The 16,706-nt window shown below is 70.4% G+C and overlaps 5 protein-coding genes across 6 annotated transcripts; 3 read left to right on the top strand and 2 right to left on the bottom strand.

Moving 5' to 3' along the window:
- The first annotated feature begins 76 nt into the window (after positions 1–76).
- OGG1 (8-oxoguanine DNA glycosylase) lies at positions 77–1,993 on the top strand. Of its 2 annotated transcripts, none has more exons than XM_075053187.1 (8): positions 77–137; positions 324–465; positions 560–837; positions 916–1,095; positions 1,175–1,353; positions 1,425–1,566; positions 1,651–1,700; positions 1,788–1,993. In XM_075053187.1, exons 2-8 carry the CDS (start codon positions 356–358, stop codon positions 1,890–1,892), a joined length of 1,044 nt encoding a protein of 347 aa, XP_074909288.1. In that variant the 5' UTR covers positions 77–137; positions 324–355; the 3' UTR covers positions 1,893–1,993. The 2 variants fall into 2 exon arrangements, with proteins under 2 accessions (XP_074909288.1, XP_074909289.1); XM_075053188.1 differs by having other exon boundaries at positions 92–149.
- A 107-nt stretch (positions 1,994–2,100) lies between these two features.
- Positions 2,101–6,092, bottom strand: CAMK1 (calcium/calmodulin dependent protein kinase I). The gene is made up of 12 exons (XM_075053189.1): positions 5,975–6,092; positions 5,324–5,437; positions 4,373–4,504; positions 4,060–4,134; positions 3,850–3,988; positions 3,625–3,751; positions 3,453–3,528; positions 3,244–3,356; positions 3,045–3,123; positions 2,850–2,937; positions 2,619–2,745; positions 2,101–2,541 (listed from the first exon to the last, which is right to left on the bottom strand). Exons 2-12 carry the CDS (start codon positions 5,407–5,409, stop codon positions 2,486–2,488), a joined length of 1,098 nt encoding a protein of 365 aa, XP_074909290.1. The 5' UTR covers positions 5,410–5,437; positions 5,975–6,092; the 3' UTR covers positions 2,101–2,485.
- A 174-nt stretch (positions 6,093–6,266) lies between these two features.
- TADA3 (transcriptional adaptor 3) lies at positions 6,267–9,594 on the bottom strand. The gene is made up of 8 exons (XM_075053186.1): positions 8,916–9,594; positions 8,543–8,793; positions 8,259–8,364; positions 7,924–8,065; positions 7,650–7,753; positions 7,416–7,525; positions 7,096–7,281; positions 6,267–7,011 (listed from the first exon to the last, which is right to left on the bottom strand). Exons 1-8 carry the CDS (start codon positions 9,120–9,122, stop codon positions 6,819–6,821), a joined length of 1,299 nt encoding a protein of 432 aa, XP_074909287.1. The 5' UTR covers positions 9,123–9,594; the 3' UTR covers positions 6,267–6,818.
- A 135-nt stretch (positions 9,595–9,729) lies between these two features.
- Positions 9,730–11,961, top strand: ARPC4 (actin related protein 2/3 complex subunit 4). The gene is made up of 6 exons (XM_075053191.1): positions 9,730–9,941; positions 10,186–10,304; positions 10,708–10,819; positions 10,900–10,995; positions 11,125–11,295; positions 11,730–11,961. Exons 1-6 carry the CDS (start codon positions 9,939–9,941, stop codon positions 11,733–11,735), a joined length of 507 nt encoding a protein of 168 aa, XP_074909292.1. The 5' UTR covers positions 9,730–9,938; the 3' UTR covers positions 11,736–11,961.
- A 558-nt stretch (positions 11,962–12,519) lies between these two features.
- Positions 12,520–16,257, top strand: TTLL3 (tubulin tyrosine ligase like 3). Its single transcript, XM_075053469.1, has 12 exons — positions 12,520–12,772; positions 12,857–12,960; positions 13,050–13,388; positions 13,534–13,662; positions 13,752–13,866; positions 13,992–14,099; positions 14,378–14,546; positions 14,621–14,769; positions 14,842–15,088; positions 15,172–15,607; positions 15,686–15,868; positions 16,135–16,257. Exons 1-12 carry the CDS (start codon positions 12,520–12,522, stop codon positions 16,255–16,257), a joined length of 2,355 nt encoding a protein of 784 aa, XP_074909570.1.
- The last annotated feature ends 449 nt before the right edge of the window (positions 16,258–16,706 follow it).

Below are 16,706 nucleotides of genomic sequence, written 5' to 3'. Positions count from 1 at the left end.
GCCGCGGCCGCTGCGGGCGGGGAGGGAGGAGCGGACACGTGCGGGCGCTGCCGGGTCGCGCTTCCGGGGCCGGGCGGGCCGCGAGCGGAAGTTGAGCCAGAGCGTCGCGGGCGGGCGGGCGCTCTGCCTGCGCGGAGGTGAACTCTATGGTGGGGCCGCGGCGTGGGTTTAGGTTGCGTTGGGGGGTGCGGGGTGGCCGCGGGCAGGCGGGAGCTGGGGGTCCTGCGGCAGCTCCGGGGGCAGAGGGGAGTTTTGGGGTGGCGCGGCGGAGGTAGGCGGTGCCTGACACCACCACCCCCTGCCCACGCGTGTCCCCGGGGCAGGGGGACGCAGCCCCTTTCCCCCCGCGGCCGCCATGAAGCTGCGGGACGCCCCGTCCGCCTGCCCGTCCCTCTGGCGCTGCCTGCCCTGCCCGCCGGCCGAGCTGCGCCTGGACCTGGTGCTGTCGTCGGGACAGACGTTCCGGTGAGGCGGCCCCGGGGGTCCCGGTCCCGCGTTCCCCCGGCCGGGGGGGTCGGGTCAGGCCCGGCCCCGACGTTCCCCCCTCCGTGTGCGGCAGGTGGTGGGAGAGCAGCCCGGGGGCCTGGACGGGCGTGCTGGGGGGACGCGTCTGGACGCTGAGGCAGGAGCGGGACCGCCTCTGGTACACGGTGTACGGCGACGAGGACGACGACGACGACCGCGACGGGCGTCCCGCCGAGGCGGCGAAGGCGGACGGCGCCGAGACGGACCGGGTCCTGCGCGACTACTTCCAGCTGGACGTGGGGCTGCCGGCCCTGTACCGCGCCTGGGGGGCGGCCGACCCCCTCTTCCGTAAGGTGGCCGATGACTTCCCAGGTGAGGCGGCCCCGTGGCCCCACGGCGGGAGGCCGCGGCACCCGCCCGGCGTCCCCCCTCACCGCGTCCCGCCGGCAGGGGTGCGGGTGCTGCGGCAGGACCCCGTCGAGTGCCTCCTCTCCTTCATCTGCACCTCCAACAACCACATCTCCCGCATCACCGCCATGATCGAGCGCCTCTGCCGGGCCTTCGGCCGACGCCTCTGCCGCCTCGACGCCCGGCCCTTCCACGCTTTTCCCTCCCTCTCGGCGCTCGCAGGTCCGCCACCGCCCCCACCATCGCTGCCTCCCCCGCTGTCCCCCCACCCACGGCCCCACGCTGTCGTCCCCCTCCGCAGGCGCTGACGCCGAGGCCCGGCTGCGGGCGCTGGGCTTCGGGTACCGGGCCAAGTTCGTCAGCGGGAGCGCACGGGCCATCGCCGAGGGCCTCGGTGCCGAGGGGCTGCGCCAGCTGCGCACCGTGCCCTATGCCGAGGCCAGGAGGGTGCTGTGCGCCCTGCCCGGCGTGGGTGCCAAGGTGGGTGCCGGGATGGGGAGACGGGGAGCGGGGGGCTGGCGGCGGGGGCTGACGGTGCTGCCCGGCGGCAGGTTGCCGACTGCGTCTGCCTGATGGCCCTGGACAAGGCGGAGGCCGTGCCGGTGGACACCCACGTCTGGCGCATCGCGCGGCAGCGTTACGGCATGGCGCTGGGCGGCAGGAGCCTGACCGCCCGGGCCCACCAGGAGATCGGTGAGGGCAGGGCTGGGCCCTGACGTGGGACCCACGGGGATGGAGACCGTGGTCGCGGCGCTGGCGCTCATCCTCTCTCCGCAGGCGACTTCTTCCGGGGGCTGTGGGGCCCCCGTGCCGGCTGGGCACAGGCAGTGAGTACCCCCGTCCCGGGCACCCCAGGGCTCAGCCCTCGCCACCCACCCCTGTCGTGCCCACCCCATCATCTCTCCCCACGCCAGGTCCTCTTCTGCGCCGACCTCCGCCAGGGCCAGCAGCCAGCCGGCAGCCAGGATCGGGCCGGGGGGGGCCGAGGCAAGGGCAGCCATGGGGAAGAGCCCCCCTAGGGACACCCCAGGAGGGACAGAGCCCCCGGGTCAGCGGCTGTGGGGGGGATCGCCGCGCCTGCTCCCAGCCTGGGATGCGCAGGGGTGTGGGCAGCTGCCTGTCCCCTGCCCACTGGGTGCTTGGGAGGAGCTGCTGCCCTGGGCAGTGAGGCTGGGGGGGGTCAGGGCTGTGTCCAGCCCCCACCCAGGGTAGAGCCGAGCCAAGCAGTGTTGGCGTCTTGCCTTTATTACAAGCAATAAAATAGAAACATTCATTTGGAAAATTCTCCTTAAACATGCTGGGGGGTGTGTGGGACAGTGCCAGGGCAGGCGTGGGGAGGAAGGAGGGGGTGTGGGAGGGAGCCCGGGGCGCAGCCCTGCGCTGGGGGGGGCCTGGGGGCTGCCCCTGCCCCGACGCAGAGCTCTGCTGCGAGCCTGCGGTGGGGGGCAGCCCCACATGCCCAGGGTGAGCAAGGCAGGGTGCCCCCACACCGTCCCCTCCCTGGCTCCAGCACTGCAGGGCCCCCCCACCCCACGCTGTGTCCATGGGAGGGCTGGACGCCCCCCGGCCCCCTCTGCAGCACCCCCCAGGATGCGGCCATGTGGGGCCGTGGTCAGTCTGGTGGGAGGCGCTGAGCTCTGCTCACAGGCAGGCACCTACAGTTCGACCCTGTGGGGAGAAGTGGGGTGAGAGCCTGGCGGCAGCCCCAAGACCTGCGGGATGGGGACGGGGGGGTCAGGGCTCACCGTTGCTGGTGCCCCCCGCCAGCCGCTCGCCGGGGCTGGTGGGAGTCGTCTGCCCGGGGCCCTCCTGGCTGGTTCCCAGCTGCAGCTTCCGCATGTGTCTCACCACCGCCGTGGCGTTGAAGGCTTGCTGCCAACCCCACAGCATCCGTCATCTGGCACAGGGGGCCCCCCCTGCACACACACCCCCCCCCGATAACCCCCACATCCCCCCCCCCAGCATCCTCTGCTCACCTTCCACTTGCTCTTTGCAAAATTCTTCTTGATCTGCTCGCTCACCGACTGGTGGATGTTCTTGTCCAGGGCTGTGTCCCCAGCAATCCTGGGGCAGGAGTGGGGGGAGTCAGTGGGGGCCCACCGTGCCCCACGGCTGCCATGGAGTGAGTTGGGGGCGGGGGGGGGGGAGAGAGTGGCAGGTCCCCCCTTTACCAAGGATGCTGCAGGGCTTGCTCGCAGGTGAAGCGCTTGCCGGGGTCCTTCTCCATCAGGTGCTGGATGAAGTCCTTGGCTGGGACGGGGCATGGAGCAGCCGTCGGCGCCTGTGCCTGCCACCGGCCCTCCAGCTACCGCAACACTGTGCCGGAATCCCAGCCCCCAGCACCCCAGCGAGGGGGGGGTCCCAGCTCACCCGAGTCTGAGATGTCGTCCCAGTAGGGCGAGTCAAACTCGTAGTCGGCCCGCAGGATCTGCTCGAAGAGCTTGGCGTCGTTCTCGTCGTAGAAAGGGGGGTAACCACAAAGCCTGGGGGGGGCGGCGGGGAGGGGGACGCTGGCCCCAGGTGGCCCCAGGGGGCTGGACCCCCGTGGAGGGAAGGGGGCGGGGGGGGGGGGTACGTACAGAATGTAGGCGATGACCCCGATGGACCAGCAATCCACTGCCTTGCTGTAGGGCTTCTGCGCCAGCACCTCGGGGGCTGGGGGAGACGGCAGGGGTGAGGGGGGCCCCCAACCCCCAGGGAGGGACCCCAACCCCACACCCAGGGTGGTGACAGCCCGTGACAGGCGCTCACCCACGTAGCCGGGTGTGCCGCAGGCTGTGGACATGACGCTGCCGCAACCCTCGATCTTCGACAGCCCAAAGTCACTGATCATGATCTTGGAGTCCTCGTCCAGGCTGTAATAGAGCAGGTTCTCGGGCTGCGGGGATGGGGGGGGTCAGGGAGGGGTGACGCCGGGGTCCCCTCCCCACCACCACGACGGGGGGCTGTGTGTGTCCCCCCCCCGCCACCGCTCACCTTCAGGTCGCGATGGACGATGCCCATGTCGTGCAGGTACTTGACAGCGTCGAGGATCTGCCGGATCAGGGTGCTGGCATCCCGCTCGGTGTAGAAGCCCTTCTCCACGATGCGGTCGAAGAGTTCCCCCCCCGAGACCCTGTGGGGTCGGGCAGTGCCGGTCAGCACGGCCCCCCCCGAGCCCCTCTGGACCCCCCCGACGTCACTCACAGCTGCATGATGAGGTAGAGGTGGGTGCTGCTCTCATAGATGTCATCCAAGGCCACGATGTTGGGGTGCTTGATCCTGGGTGGGGGGGAAGCGCGGCAGGGTGAGGGGGCTTCCAGGTGCCCCCCCACCCCGGCCCCCACCGGACAGGGAGCAGCCAGGCTCAGCCCCACGGGGTATCACGCGCTGCCGGCTATTTTGGGCGCTGCCGATAACACCCGGCGATGGGTGCTGGCAGCGGGGAGCCATGCCGGTTGCTGGGGGGCGGGGAGGGCGCAGAGCGGGACCCCCACGCTGGCACTGGGACAGCCCCTACTTGTGGAGGACGGCGATCTCGTTCTCGATGCTGGTCTCCTTCCCCTCCAGCGCCTTCTTGGCGATGCACTTGATGGCCACCAGCTTCCGCGTCGCCTTCTCCTCCGCCAGGACCACCTCGGAGAAGGCCCCCCTGGGGGGGGGGGAGCATGAGGGGTGAGCGGGGCAGGGGGTGCCGCTGGCCGGAGCCACCGCTGCCGCCACGCCACGATTGCCATGGTGACGGGCAGAAAGTCCAGCTATTTATAGGAGAAAAGCGAGCAGGAGCCGTCCGCTGGGACGGCCGGACACGGGCCCTGCCGGGGATGGAGCGCCCGGCATCCCTTGGGCCTGGCGCGGCTGCACCGTCCCCTTATCAGGCAGGATAAAGCCGTGGCGCTGCCGGCAGCCGGGGCTGAGCCATGCCAGGGCTGAGCCCCCGGGTGGGTTTCGGCAGCCCCGTGCCGTGCCATCCAGGGCAAGCAGGGCCACCGTGCCCTGCGCCGGGAGGTGTGCGGGGACCACCTGAAGGCCGAGGTGCCCGGCGGGAGCCAGGACAGAGCCGTCGGTGGTGCCCAGGTGGGGCAGGTGGCGGGCAGCCTGATCGCGCCCCACCGGGCCCTAAGCCTTGCCGTAATTAACCTGCTAATCCAGCCTAAGAGCCTTACGGTGCTTCGGGCACCGCCGGGCACCCCTCTGCCAGCTGGGGGACCACCACCGGGCATCCTCGGCATGGCTGCCGGCACGGGGAACCGGCCAGCGGCAGAGGGAGGTGGCAGGCGGGGCAGGCAGCACCGCAAACCCCTGCCCGTACCCAGCGGCGCAGGGCCTCGTGTGCCAGCCCAGCCTTGGGCCAATATTTGAGCTGGCGCGGTTCCACGCAGCGGATTTGGCAAAGCCGGAGGGGTCAGATCCGGCACCGCGAGTGGGTTGTCACTGGTGTCCTGTCCCCCTCCCGCCGCCTGTGACTCACGTGCCCAGGACCTCACGGAAGTCGTAGATGCGCCGAATGTCCTCGGTCCTCTTCTTCCAGCTGGGCCCATCCTGCCCCAGCGGCATGGTGCCCTGTGGGGCCACCCACTCCCACCTGTGACACGAGTGGGGACACGACGTCGGCGTGCTGGAGCGGGGTGGGGGGGGTGGCGTCCAAGATGCCATAAGGATGTTGGGAGGTGTGGGAGGGGGAGTGACGGGGGTACCAAGGGGACGTGATCGATGGTTGTCATCATGGGGTGATGGGAACAAGCTCTGTGCCTTTGCTCCAGCCCCACGGCCAGCCCCCCCCCCCCCGCCACGCGCAGAACTCCTGGCGTGGGGTGCCCCCACGGGGGGACTACACACTGTGCCCCTCCCGTTGCCCGCCCGCCCCGCGCCCGCCTCATAGGGCAGGCGCGGGGCGGGCGGGCAACGGGAGGGGCAGAAACACACGCGTGGGTGCTTGGGGGGGGTCCCCACTCACGCCTCCCCCACGCGTGTCACCTGGTACAGCCGCGCCGGGCGGGACACGGGTAGCGACAGGGCTGCGTACCCGGTGGCGGTGCCCCCACCCTTCCCCCCCCCCTCCACCGCCGTCAGCTGGGCTCTCGCGTGGGCACCGGCTCCGCGCGTGGGGCCCCGCCCTTACCGACGGCGCTGCGGCGGCCCCGGCCCCGCGCCGAGCAGCGGCGGCTCCTCCCGGCGGCGGCAGCGGCCGGCGCTGACGTCACGGGGAGGGGCGTGGCCGCGCCCAACCGCCGCCAATGGGAGGGCGGTGGGCGGAGCAGGCGGCCGTCGGGCGGGGCGGGGCAGGCGTCTAGCGCGGGGATGCGAGCGCGGTCTGTTGGGCGGACACGCGTGGGCTGCCCCCCAACAGCGGGCTGCGGGACAGCCCCCGACCCCCCCATGCCCCCCCCCCCGCTCTGCCCCACGGCGTCCCCGAGGCCACCACACCATCGCCTGCACCGGGCTGCCTTTATTGCCCGCGCACGGCAGCGGAAACCAGCGGTACATGGGAGAGCCCGGCCGCCGCCCCCCCCCTCCCCGGGTGGGGGCCGGGATCCCCCCCCTCCCCGGGGCCGTGGGGAGGGACAGGGAACCGTGGGAGCCATACCGCAGCAACCACTACATCCGCCCCCCGCAGTGGCCTGGCTGATGTCACCCTCCCAGAATAACTGGGGGATCGCAGCGGGGGGGGGCGGGTGGAGGCAGGAGCGGAAGCCGCCGGCCGGGGGGGGGCCATTCTCCACAGAGTCCCCGGACTGGGTCACTGACAGCCCCGTGCAGGGAGGGGACAGCAGCGGGGATGCGTCACCCGGGTGGGAAGGCTGAGCAGGCCCAGGGCGTGTGGGGGGGCCGCGACACCCCCATCCCACACCGGCAGGGTGAGCGCAGGCAGGGTGCGGGCATGCCAGCAACCTGTGGGTGACAGGGGCACGGCCGCCACCTCCGGCTGCTGAGGTCCACGGCAGAGGGGGGGGCCTTGGCCCCCGCTACCCGTCCAGCAGCTTGAGGATGCTCTCCCGCTCCTTCAGGGTCTTCCAGGCCTGGTCCTTCTCCTTCTTGGTGGGCGTGCGCTTCTTCTGCCGAGCGGCCATGATCTTGCGGAAGGCGTCCATCACCTCGTTGTCAGCCATGCGGACGCGCTGCCGCAGCTCCTGCCGGTGCAGCTCCTCCTTGGCCAGCCTGGGGTGGAGAGGGGACACACACGGGGGTGTCAGTCCCCACCGAGCAGGCCCCTGCCTGCAACACCTCCCTGCCCGCCCTCACCGCAGCAGCTCATGCTTCTTGGCGCGGTTGTGCGCGCTGAGGGCCTTCAGCTCGGCCTGCCTCTTGCGCAGCTCGGCCAGCACCTCGTCCTCCGAGTCCTCGGCCGGCCGGTCCTCCGACTCCAGCAGGCCCTGGGCCACCAGCTCCTCCTTGATCCGCCCCTCCAGTGACTTGGTGTGGGGGACACTGCCAAGACAGAGAGCGGCTGCTGCCCACCACACGCCCTTTTGTTCCTGCAACTTGCTGGGGCAGGGAAGGCACCCGCATGTTCAGCGTACCAACGGGCAGCACCGAGCTCCAGGGCCACCTCAGCTGCTCACCTGAAGGGCTTGTTCTGGCTGCGGGGAGATGTGCCGGCACCATCGGCTCCTGAGTCCTTGCCGGTGATCTCAGGGATGGGGGAGTCCTCAACAGGGGAAATGATGTTCTCCTAGCAAGCGGAGCACGAGGGAAGGGTCACCGCGCCAGGCCGTGGCACTGCTGCCCCACCGAGCCAGGCCACGTCCCAGCCCCACAGAGCCAGGCTGCAGCACAGCCCCACAGAGCCCCCTCACCTCCACGAGGGCCTGCAGGAGACGCTGCGTCAGGGGCCCGAAGGGACACCCGTCCTCCGGCTGCTCATGCTGGGCTTCTGACTTCTTCAGCAGGGCATCAACATCTGGGCGGAATCGGGAGGGGGAACAAAACAACCCCAAACATGCAGAGGTGAGCAGCGGGGCAGGGCAGCCTCTACCTCGAAGGCGCAGGGCAAGGGGCCAGGGCTCAGCTCTGCTGGGCGCAGGTGCTCACAGCCCCCTCTGGGTAAAGGCAGGTGGGGGACAGGGGCACCTTTGGTGTCCAGCTCGGTCAGTGGCCCCAGGACGCCTTTTTTCTTGTCAGCAGCTGCCGCCGCCCGGGCTCCATCCTTCTGCTCCTCCAGCAGGTCCTCCTGGGCCCAGCGCTGGGAGTAATGCTTCCCCAGGGGCGGGATCTGCAAGAGCAGGGCTCAGCACAGCTCCCGGAGCCCTCCCCGCCTCGCCTCCCAGCACCACGGCATCATCCCCAGGCAGGATCACTCACTGTGAGGCACAGGAGGGGACAGAGTGGCCGAGGGCTGGGAGGGAATGGGGAGAGAGGGTTGGGGATGGGCTCACGAGGCAGCAGGTGGGATCAGGAGTTTTCACCTTGTAATGCTCGGCCTCATCCTCCGGTGGCTTGAGCAGCTCCTCCAGGACTCTGACCTCCTCATTGGTGAGATCGGCACAGTACGGCTCCACCGATGCCCAGAACCTGCGAGGATGGATGAACCGTGAGGGAGAGCTGCAGGGGAGCCCGTGGGAGCTGACCCCCCCCCCCCCCTCAGCATTCTCTCTAGGGTACCTCTTCCCTCAGGCTGGAGGCAACCCTCACACCAGGTGCTGCAAGGAAGGAGATGGATGATCCCAACGCCCACCCAACACCCACACACCTGTTCGGAGCATCATTTTTGGGAATGCGGGGCACATCAATGGGATCATCCTGGAACTCATATTCCTGGATCTTGGGCTGCAGGTTCTTGGACTTGGGCCGGCCAGGGCCGGGCCCTGTCCCATGGCCGCCTTTGCCCTCCAGCTTCTGCTTCTTGGGCTTCCCGTGTTTGACAGAGGTGCCCACATCGTGGTCCTTGCTCAGCTTCAGGAACCGCCGATCACCCTTCTTGTCCTGCCAGTCCGTCAGGATCTGGAAGAGAGCGATGCTCCATCAGGTCCCACACCTGGCACTGGGCAGGGCCAGACTGGAGGCAGCCCCCTCGCGGGAAGGAGCAGGACGGTGAGCCACCCCTACAGCTGCGGTCCCGGCACCTGGGTCTCAGCCTCCAGGACGCGGAGGCGGCGGCTGGCAGAGGAGAGCAGCGTCTCCAGCTCCAGCTGCAGCGTGTCCAGCTCCTCGATGCCGATGCCGTCGTCCTCCGAGCGGGCCAGCACGGCCGTGTACCGGGGGCACACCTTCACGTGGTCCACCGACTTGAAGTCGTGGAACTGCAGCGGGCAGTCCTTCAGCTCGCTCATGGCGGCGGGGACCGGGCACCGGGGGGCACCGGGGAGCACCGGGGGGCACCGGGGAGCACCGGGGGCGGGGGGCGGCTATGGGGGAACCGAGGGGGGGACGGGGTGCTATGGGGGAACCGGGGGTCTATGGGGGAACCGGGGATAGGGGAAGGTGAGAGGAAAGGGAGTGGAGCGGGGGTGCTACGGGAAGCCGGGGGGCACCTGGACGCTGAGGGGAACCGGGGGCGGGTCAGTGGGGAGCTAAGGGGAACGGGGGGAAGCGGATCACCGCGGCGCTGAGGGGAACAAGGCGGGGGGCGGCATCGGGGCGCTGAGGGACACCGGGGGCTCTGCACCGGGGCGCTGGGGAGGCCGCGGGAGGCCCGAGGGGGGCCGGCGGGGCGGGGGAAGCGCCGCGGGGCCGGGCCGGGCCTAGACCGCTCGCCCCTTCCGGCCCCCGTCGGCGGCGGGCGCCCCGCCCCGCGCTCCCCCATTGGCCCAGGCACGCCCAGCGCCTGTCGCTCATTGGTCCGGCCCGCTCTCCATCGCTCTTCCCTAATATGGAAGTGATGACAGGAGCGTACTAAGCACGGCGGGACGCGGGGGGGACCGTGCTAGATCCCGCCGCCGCCGCGGGCCGCCGCCGCCCCACGCGCTCTCCACCGCCGTCGTCTCCTCGCTCTGTGCCGCGGCGAGCCTTCGCTACCGTCGTCCGAGCCCTCGGTTCGAGGCAGGAGCCTCCCATCTCCCCCCTCCCGCCGCAGTGGGAGGTCCCACGCATCCCGGAAGAGAGGACCGGCCACTTCCGCCTGCCGGGACCAGACCATAGCCGCCACCATGGTAGGGCGGGGGGTTCCGGGCCGGGGGGGGGGGGGGCCGGCGGCCGGCGGCGGGCGAGGATGAGGATGAGGATGAGGATGAGGATGAGGATGAGGATGAGGATGAGGATGAGGATGAGGATGAGGATGCCGTGGCCGGGAGGGCGGCGGCGGTTGGGGACGAGGGGGCGGGGGGCGACGGCAGCGGGGGTCAGGCGGCGGGACCCGGACCCGGGCCCGGGGCTGACGCCGCCGTGTCCCTGCAGACCGCCACGCTGCGCCCGTACCTGAACGCGGTGCGCGCCACGCTGCAGGCCGCGCTGTGCCTGGAGAACTTCTCCTCGCAGGTGGTGGAGCGGCACAACAAGCCCGAGGTGGAAGTCAGGTACGGGGGCGAGGCGGCGGGGGGGGTGGCGGGCACCGGTGAAGCCCTGCTCCGGCCGGGCTGCCTGCCCTGGGAGAGCCGCTGGCCGGTCCCTGCCGGTTCGCTGGGCAGCCCGGGTGCAGCCGGGCAGGCCTCCGCACCCACCGGCTGCCGCCCCTTAGTCACCGGGCTGGTGCTGGCAGGGAGCCGAGGAACTGCAGGGAGGAGGGGGATCCAGCTTGGGAGCGAGGGAGGATCTGCCGTGGGGATGGATGCTTCCAGGAGGCGGAAAGCATTCTGTAGCAGCGTGAAGCAAAAACTCTGCACCTCTGTGATCCCTGTGGCTCCCTGCTTGTGCACTCCCTGTCCCTGTTTCTGACCACTAAATGCTTCCTTCTGAGTCCTGCCCTTTCTCTGCTCGCAGGAGCAGCAAAGAGCTGCTGTTGCAGCCCGTGATCATCAGCAGGAACGAGAAGGAAAAGGTCCTCATCGAGGGCTCCATTAACTCTGTGCGCGTCAGCATCGCTGTGAAGCAGGTGAGTTGGGGGGCACAGGCAGTGGGCTGGCAGCTCATGCCTGGTGCGGGGGAAGGCTCACTTCCCTTTTGTCTCCCCAGGCTGATGAAATTGAGAAGATTTTGTGCCACAAATTCATGCGCTTCATGATGATGAGGGCTGAGAACTTCTTCATCCTGCGCAGGAAGCCTGTGGAGGTGAGATGGCAGAGCAGTTCCCGGCTCTGCTCCTGGCACTGGGAGGGGTCACCAGTGCAGAACTGGGATGCAAGGCCGTGTGGTCGGTAGCCTGAGTGCTCGTCCCCAGGGTGCTTCTCTCTTCTCTAGGGCTACGACATCAGCTTCTTGATCACAAACTTCCACACGGAGCAGATGTACAAGCACAAGCTGGTGGACTTTGTTATCCACTTCATGGAGGAGATCGACAAGGAGATCAGTGAGATGAAGCTCTCTGTCAATGCCAGGGCCCGCATCGTGGCAGAGGAGTTCCTCAAGAACGTGAGGCTCTGAACCGGGAGGAGATGGGTCCCTTATTTTGGGAGCGGGTTCATGGGGCTCAAAGCCAGTGTGGCCCTTGTGCCCAGAGCCCCCCCATCCCGTCTGCGGGAACGGTTGGGACGCTCTACCCAGGGAACCTCTCCAGGATGGGGGGGAGGATGCCCAGGGGTGCGTGTACCCCCTTTGCTTGTGAAGTGCCAGCTTTAAGACCCCCCAGAGCACACTTGGGGGCAGGCAGCAGTCATGGGGGACGTGGCCCTTTCGGTGGCTGCCACGATGGGACGTGTGGTGCCCGGGAGAAGCTGAGCGTGGATCTCCGTGAGCGGCGGCTGCCCTCGGCCTCCCTCCCCGCTAACAGGGAAGGGTGGCCGGGGCCAGAGGAGCGCCCGCGGGCAGGGACTGACGGCCGCTTGTCTTCTCCTCTCGCCTTTCAGTTTTAGGCCGTGGTGCAGGACCCCGTGGCTCCCCAACGCTTGTGCCCGCCGGGCACCGTGCCTGCGCCTGCTCCCGCTTCCCCCCCACCCTCTGCGGACGGCCGGGCCGGGACCCCCCTGCCCCTCACCGGGCCGGGCGGCCGTGCTGGGAGCAGCCCCCGCTTGCGGCAGAGCGGCCCCGGTCGCTGCCCCTGTCTCGTCTCGTTTTTTTAAACGGTCTCGTTTGCTGTAACCACCGCCTCCGCCTCCTCCCTCCCTCCCGTCGCACCGGCGGGACCTGCGGCACCGGCCGGGGAGGGGGGCGGGGCCTGGCGGGAGGGGGGCGGGGCCTGGCGGGGCACCGTGGCAACGGCAAACAGCGGGGGTGGGCCCGAGGGTGCGGGCAGGGCTCTGGGAGGGGGGACGGGAGGGTTTGAAGGGGAGCTGGGGGGCACCAAGGGGCTTGGCGGGGGGGTCTCTGGGTGTGGGGCACGAAGGGGTTTGGGGGGGGTGCAGGGGGGCTGTGAGGTTTCAGGAGGGGGCTGTAGGCAGGGGGACGTGGGCACCGGGGGGGGGGGGGCTGCAGGCGTGGGACTGGGGGTCCGGTGTTTGTCCTCGCTTTGGGGCGGTGGAGCCAGCGCGGTGGCTGGGTCTCGGGCTCTGCTGTCACAGCGGTGCTGGGGTTGGGGGGCGGCATCCCGCGCTGGACCCCCACCTTGGGCCCCAGCGGGGCAAGGGGATGGGGGACACACTTGGCACCTGGGGGAGGGAGAGCCACCCGCAGCTCCCCTCGCCCTCAGGCTGCCGTGGGATGGTGCCGCAGGGCGAGCAGCGCCACGGGCACGCGGCCCCCCCGGCCAGGGGCAGTGCTCCATTGGGGGGGCCACTGCTGGAGCAGGAGGGGGTCCCAGCTGTCCCCTGGCCTGCCAGGCTGGGGACGAGGGCACAGCGGGGGAGCGTGGCATCCCAGGGGGTGTGCAGCACAGCCAGGACACGCATGAGGCTCGGCGGGGCGGTGAACGCCGTGTCAGGGACCCCCGGCTCAGTCAGGCAGAGGCAGGCAGGTAGGCGCTTTCTCCCCCTCCCTGCCCACCCCGTGGGGCCGGAGACGTGGGGCCGGCGGGGCTCAGCCCGGGCTGTCCTCGCAGGGCAGGCAGCACCCGCCACCACCAGCCACCGCGGCTGCCACCACCTCTTGCTCGACCCTGAGCGGCTCAAGAGGGCCAGGCTGCACGTGGAGAGGGCCATCAAGGTGAGGGGCCTGACTTCACAGCCCCCCAACGTGCCGTTATTACATGTATGGCTTGGGGGTGAGAGCTGAGCTTTAGGGTCCCTCCCCAGGAGAAGAAGATCTTCACGGTGCAGGGCCCCTACCCTGTCATCCGCCGCCTGCTGCGGGCCCGGGGCTGGGTGGAGAAGAAGTTCCCCGGTGCGGGCAGGGTGGGCAGCCGGCCGGAGCAGCATCATGGCAGCCAGGAGAAGCAGCTGCAGGAGGAGGAGGAGGAGGAGGGAAGTGATGGTGCGGAGCAGGGGGGGCCAGTGCTGGACACCCAGCTGGGGTCGGCATGCTGTGGGGCTCAGCCTTCCCTGGGGACCCCAGAGCCCCTGGGCTCCCCATGGCCACCCAAGGAGGAGGAAGAGCGGTGGGATGAGGACCCCGATGGCATCCATGACCTCATGGTTAGCTGAGAGGGCTAGGGCTGAGCTCTGCCGGGGCCCCCAGCACCCTTCCCCTGGGACCCCCAGGCACAGGGTACAGCCTGGGGCAGGGGGCGAGGGTGGGGTGGGGGCTCCGTGCCTCACCCCGGCCCCCTCCCTCCCGCAGTCCCGCCTGGTGCGGGACCAGGTGCCGTACTTCATCTGGACGAACCGCCACGGCGCCATCGACTGCCGGCTGCTGCGGCAGGACCAGGTGGTGAACCACTACGCCCGGGTGGGCGCCTTCACCACCAAGGTGGGAGCCTGGAGCCCCTGGGGCGGGGGGGAAACGGCACAACAGGGGTAGGGGGAGTCCAGCGGGGGCTGCCACCCTTCTCTAAACAGGAGGGGCTGTGCCTCAACCTGCGAAACCTGCCCTGGTTTGACCAAGCTGACCCCGATGCTTTCTTCCCCCGGTGCTACCGGCTGGGGGCCGCAGATGAGCGGCAAGCCTTCATCGGTGAGCTCGGGGCTGGTATGACCCCCACAGGGCTGTTGCCCTCCTGTCCGCCCCCCCACCCCGTGCTCCCAGTCTCCCCGTGTCCTGTGCAGGACTTGGTGGGGACGATGCCCCCCCCCTTGCAGAGGATTTCCACCTGACGGCAGCTCGCAGCCTGCTTAAAGTGGCCCTGGAGAGGGCTGGGGACACGCCGGCAGGGACGGAGCAGCCCCCAAAATCCAGCAAGGGGCCAGGTGAGTGCGTGGGGCCAGGCATGGGTGGGGGGACAATGGGGAGTTCAGGGTCAGGGACGTGTCTGGGGGCTGAGCCTCTGCTGGTGACTGTGGCTTGGGACCCCCCCCCGACACGCACACTCCCTCCCACCAGCTCACTTTATGGGTGCTCTGCCCCCCGGCCCCCCATCCCTATGCACCCAAAGCCACCCATCCCACGGGGAGGCTCTGTGCTTTGGCCCCGAGGGTGGCACAGCAGGTTCCCAGGAGCCACGTCCCTCACCCCATGCCATCCACAGCAGGGCCAGGGTCCCCCCTGCCCCCCCAGCTGGTGGAGGAGGCCCTGCAGGTCTGCGGGCAGCACCTGGGCAGCCTGGGGCACCAGGACATCGACGGGGACCCTCCGTCCCCCTGCACGACGGGTGCCGGCTGGGACCGCTTCCGACAGGACTACTACCGCGTGGTGCAGTGAGTGCCGAGCGGGATGGGGGGGATGAGACCATGGCGGGGCTGGTGCTGAGCCCCCCCGCATCCCCTCGCAGTGAGGGGGCCGGTCTGGCGCTGAGCGGGGCGCAGCAGGAGCAGTGCCGGGCCCTGCTGCGGCACCTGGGGGGGCGGCTGCCCCAGCTCGGCATGGAGGGCGACCGCAACGTCTGGATCCTCAAGCCCGGCGCCAAATCCCGCGGCAGGGGTAAGGCTGGGGGAAGCGGGGGGCGCAGGCTCCCCACCGAGGAGGGGGTCCCACCGTCACCGCGTCCCCCAGGCATCGTCTGCACGGAGCGGCTGGAGGAGGTGCTGCGGCTGGCAGGGGCCTGCACGGCACCCTCGGCGGAGGCGGGCGAGTGGGTGGTGCAGAAGTACGTGGAGCGGCCGCTGCTCATCTTTGGCACCAAATTCGATGTCCGGCAATGGTTCCTGGTGACCGACTGGAACCCGCTGACCGTCTGGTTTTACCGCGAGAGCTACCTGCGCTTCTGCTCCCGGCCCTTCTCCCTGCGCCGCCTGGACCCGTGAGCGTCCCCTGAGCCGGACCCCGGTACCCCGGCACCCACCGGCACCCCACTGACCCAGCCCTGCTCTCCCCCCCCCCCAGCGCCCGGCACCTCTGCAACGTCTCCATCCAGAAGCGGTACAGGCCGGCGCGGAGCCGGCACCCCCGGCTGCCCCCCGACCGGACCTGGTCGTGCCGACAGCTCCAGGCGTACCTGGCACAGGTGGGGCAGGCGGACGCCTGGCACCAGGTGATGGTTCCTGGCATGAAGGCGGCGGTGGTGGGTGCCCTGCGCAGCGCCCAGGACCTGGTGGGGTCCCGCAAGGGCAGCTTCGAGCTCTACGGGGCCGACTTTGTTTTTGGAGAGGATTGCCAGCCCTGGCTGCTGGAGATCAACGCCAGCCCCACCATGGCCCCCTCCTCGGCGGTGACCAGCCGGCTGTGTGCCGATGTCCAGCGGGACACGCTGCGTGTGGTGATCGACCGCAGGGATGACCCCACCTGCCCCACCGGTGCCTTCGAGCTCATCTACAAGGAGGTAGGCTGGGGGGGGCTGCGGGGCCAGCACCCCCCACGGCACCCTGAGCCCCCACTCCCCCCCCCCGTCCCTCTGCAGGCGGCCGTGCCCGTGCCTCTGTATGTGGGGCTGAAGCTGATGGTGGAAGGCTGCTCCCTGAGGAAGCCCCAGCCGGCACAGCACCGATCCCGGCGCAAGCCCCCCACTGCTGCGCCTTGTGCCCCTCAGCCCCCCGTGCACCCCAGCCCCTGGCGTAGAGCCACCCGAGTCCCCCAGCCAGGGGCAGGGCGGGGGGAGCCGGCTCCTCTGCAGCAATGGAGCCATCGCTGCCCCCCTGGCTCTGTCCCCCCAGCACCGCCGCAGACCCCCGGCTGCTGTGTCAGGAGCGGGGGGCTGCCACAGCTCAGCCGCCTGCTCAGGCAGCCCCAAGCAGCTCTGCCCCGGCTTAGCATCCGTCCTCTGGGCAGGGCACCCGTCCCACCACCCCGGGGAGCCCCCGGCAGCCCTTGGGGACCCACAGGCCGGCCCCCCTCCTCCCCTCCTGCCAGGGTGCTGCGCCCACCCGGACTGGCACCCTGCGCCTGGACCCTGTGCCCCTGCCCGGGGCAGCCGAGCCCCGCTGCGGGGAGGAGGCACATGGCAGCTCCCTGGGGTGGGCAGAAGAGCTGTGACACTGAAGAACACCCAGGAGGGCACAGCACCCTGCCCCTTCCAGCCGGGGCAACGCGGCGGCACCCAGCTCCCCCTCACCCCAGCCAGACCCCAGCACTGGGTGGGGGCACCCAGCCCACCCCCCGCGGGGGCTGCAAAACACGTCTGTGACAGAGAGCCTGCCTCTGCCCCTCTGCGTGCGGGAGGGCATGGGCACAGCCGCAGCTGCACCCGGGACGGGGCTGCGGGCAGGAACCGGGGCTGCCGCGGCAGCTCCTCGGCCGGGGGCAGAGAGTGGGCAGGAAAAGACACCTCCGCTCCTGCCTGCCTGCGGTTGCGCCTGCCAGACGGAGCCATGGCGGTGGTGACACCGCCGCACGCCGGTGCTGGGAACCAGGTCAGGCACGGGGGCGGTGGCAGGGCTGCTGTCACCGGCTCCGCTTGGGGGGAGCTGGTGCCCCCAGCAATG

Source organism: Buteo buteo, chromosome 21 (assembly GCF_964188355.1).
Source record: "Buteo buteo chromosome 21, bButBut1.hap1.1, whole genome shotgun sequence".
Taxonomy (NCBI): Eukaryota; Metazoa; Chordata; class Aves; order Accipitriformes; family Accipitridae; genus Buteo; species Buteo buteo.
The sequence above is the reverse complement of the archived record's forward strand: the minus strand, read 5'-3'. Positions and strand labels throughout refer to the sequence as shown.

What these genes read in the sequence shown, in the direction of transcription:
- TADA3 (XM_075053186.1), bottom strand. Translation starts at nt 9,122, where the DNA reads ATGAGCGAGCTGAAGGACTGCCCGCTGCAGTTCCACGACTTCAAGTCG. An exon ending in TCCTGGAGGCTGAGACCCAG is followed by an intron (nt 8,794 to 8,915) that starts GTGCCGGGACCG and finishes GCTCTCTTCCAG; the next exon opens with ATCCTGACGGACTGGCAGGA. An exon ending in AGCCAGAACAAGCCCTTCAG is followed by an intron (nt 7,282 to 7,415) that starts GTGAGCAGCTGA and finishes CTGTCTTGGCAG; the next exon opens with TGTCCCCCACACCAAGTCAC.
- CAMK1 (XM_075053189.1), bottom strand. Translation starts at nt 5,409, where the DNA reads ATGCCGCTGGGGCAGGATGGGCCCAGCTGGAAGAAGAGGACCGAGGAC. An exon ending in TCGTCCATCGCGACCTGAAG is followed by an intron (nt 3,752 to 3,849) that starts GTGAGCGGTGGC and finishes CCATCCCCGCAG; the next exon opens with CCCGAGAACCTGCTCTATTA. An exon ending in GGCGGGGGGCACCAGCAACG is followed by an intron (nt 2,542 to 2,618) that starts GTGAGCCCTGAC and finishes TTCTCCCCACAG; the next exon opens with GGTCGAACTGTAGGTGCCTG.
- OGG1 (XM_075053187.1), top strand. Translation starts at nt 356, where the DNA reads ATGAAGCTGCGGGACGCCCCGTCCGCCTGCCCGTCCCTCTGGCGCTGC. An exon ending in GGTGGCCGATGACTTCCCAG is followed by an intron (nt 838 to 915) that starts GTGAGGCGGCCC and finishes TCCCGCCGGCAG; the next exon opens with GGGTGCGGGTGCTGCGGCAG. An exon ending in CCGGGCCCACCAGGAGATCG is followed by an intron (nt 1,567 to 1,650) that starts GTGAGGGCAGGG and finishes CTCTCTCCGCAG; the next exon opens with GCGACTTCTTCCGGGGGCTG.
- ARPC4 (XM_075053191.1), top strand. An exon ending in TCAGCATCGCTGTGAAGCAG is followed by an intron (nt 10,820 to 10,899) that starts GTGAGTTGGGGG and finishes TTGTCTCCCCAG; the next exon opens with GCTGATGAAATTGAGAAGAT. An exon ending in TGCGCAGGAAGCCTGTGGAG is followed by an intron (nt 10,996 to 11,124) that starts GTGAGATGGCAG and finishes TCTCTTCTCTAG; the next exon opens with GGCTACGACATCAGCTTCTT.
- TTLL3 (XM_075053469.1), top strand. Translation starts at nt 12,520, where the DNA reads ATGGTGCCGCAGGGCGAGCAGCGCCACGGGCACGCGGCCCCCCCGGCC. An exon ending in ATGGCATCCATGACCTCATG is followed by an intron (nt 13,389 to 13,533) that starts GTTAGCTGAGAG and finishes TCCCTCCCGCAG; the next exon opens with TCCCGCCTGGTGCGGGACCA. An exon ending in TGAGCGGCAAGCCTTCATCG is followed by an intron (nt 13,867 to 13,991) that starts GTGAGCTCGGGG and finishes CCCCCCTTGCAG; the next exon opens with AGGATTTCCACCTGACGGCA.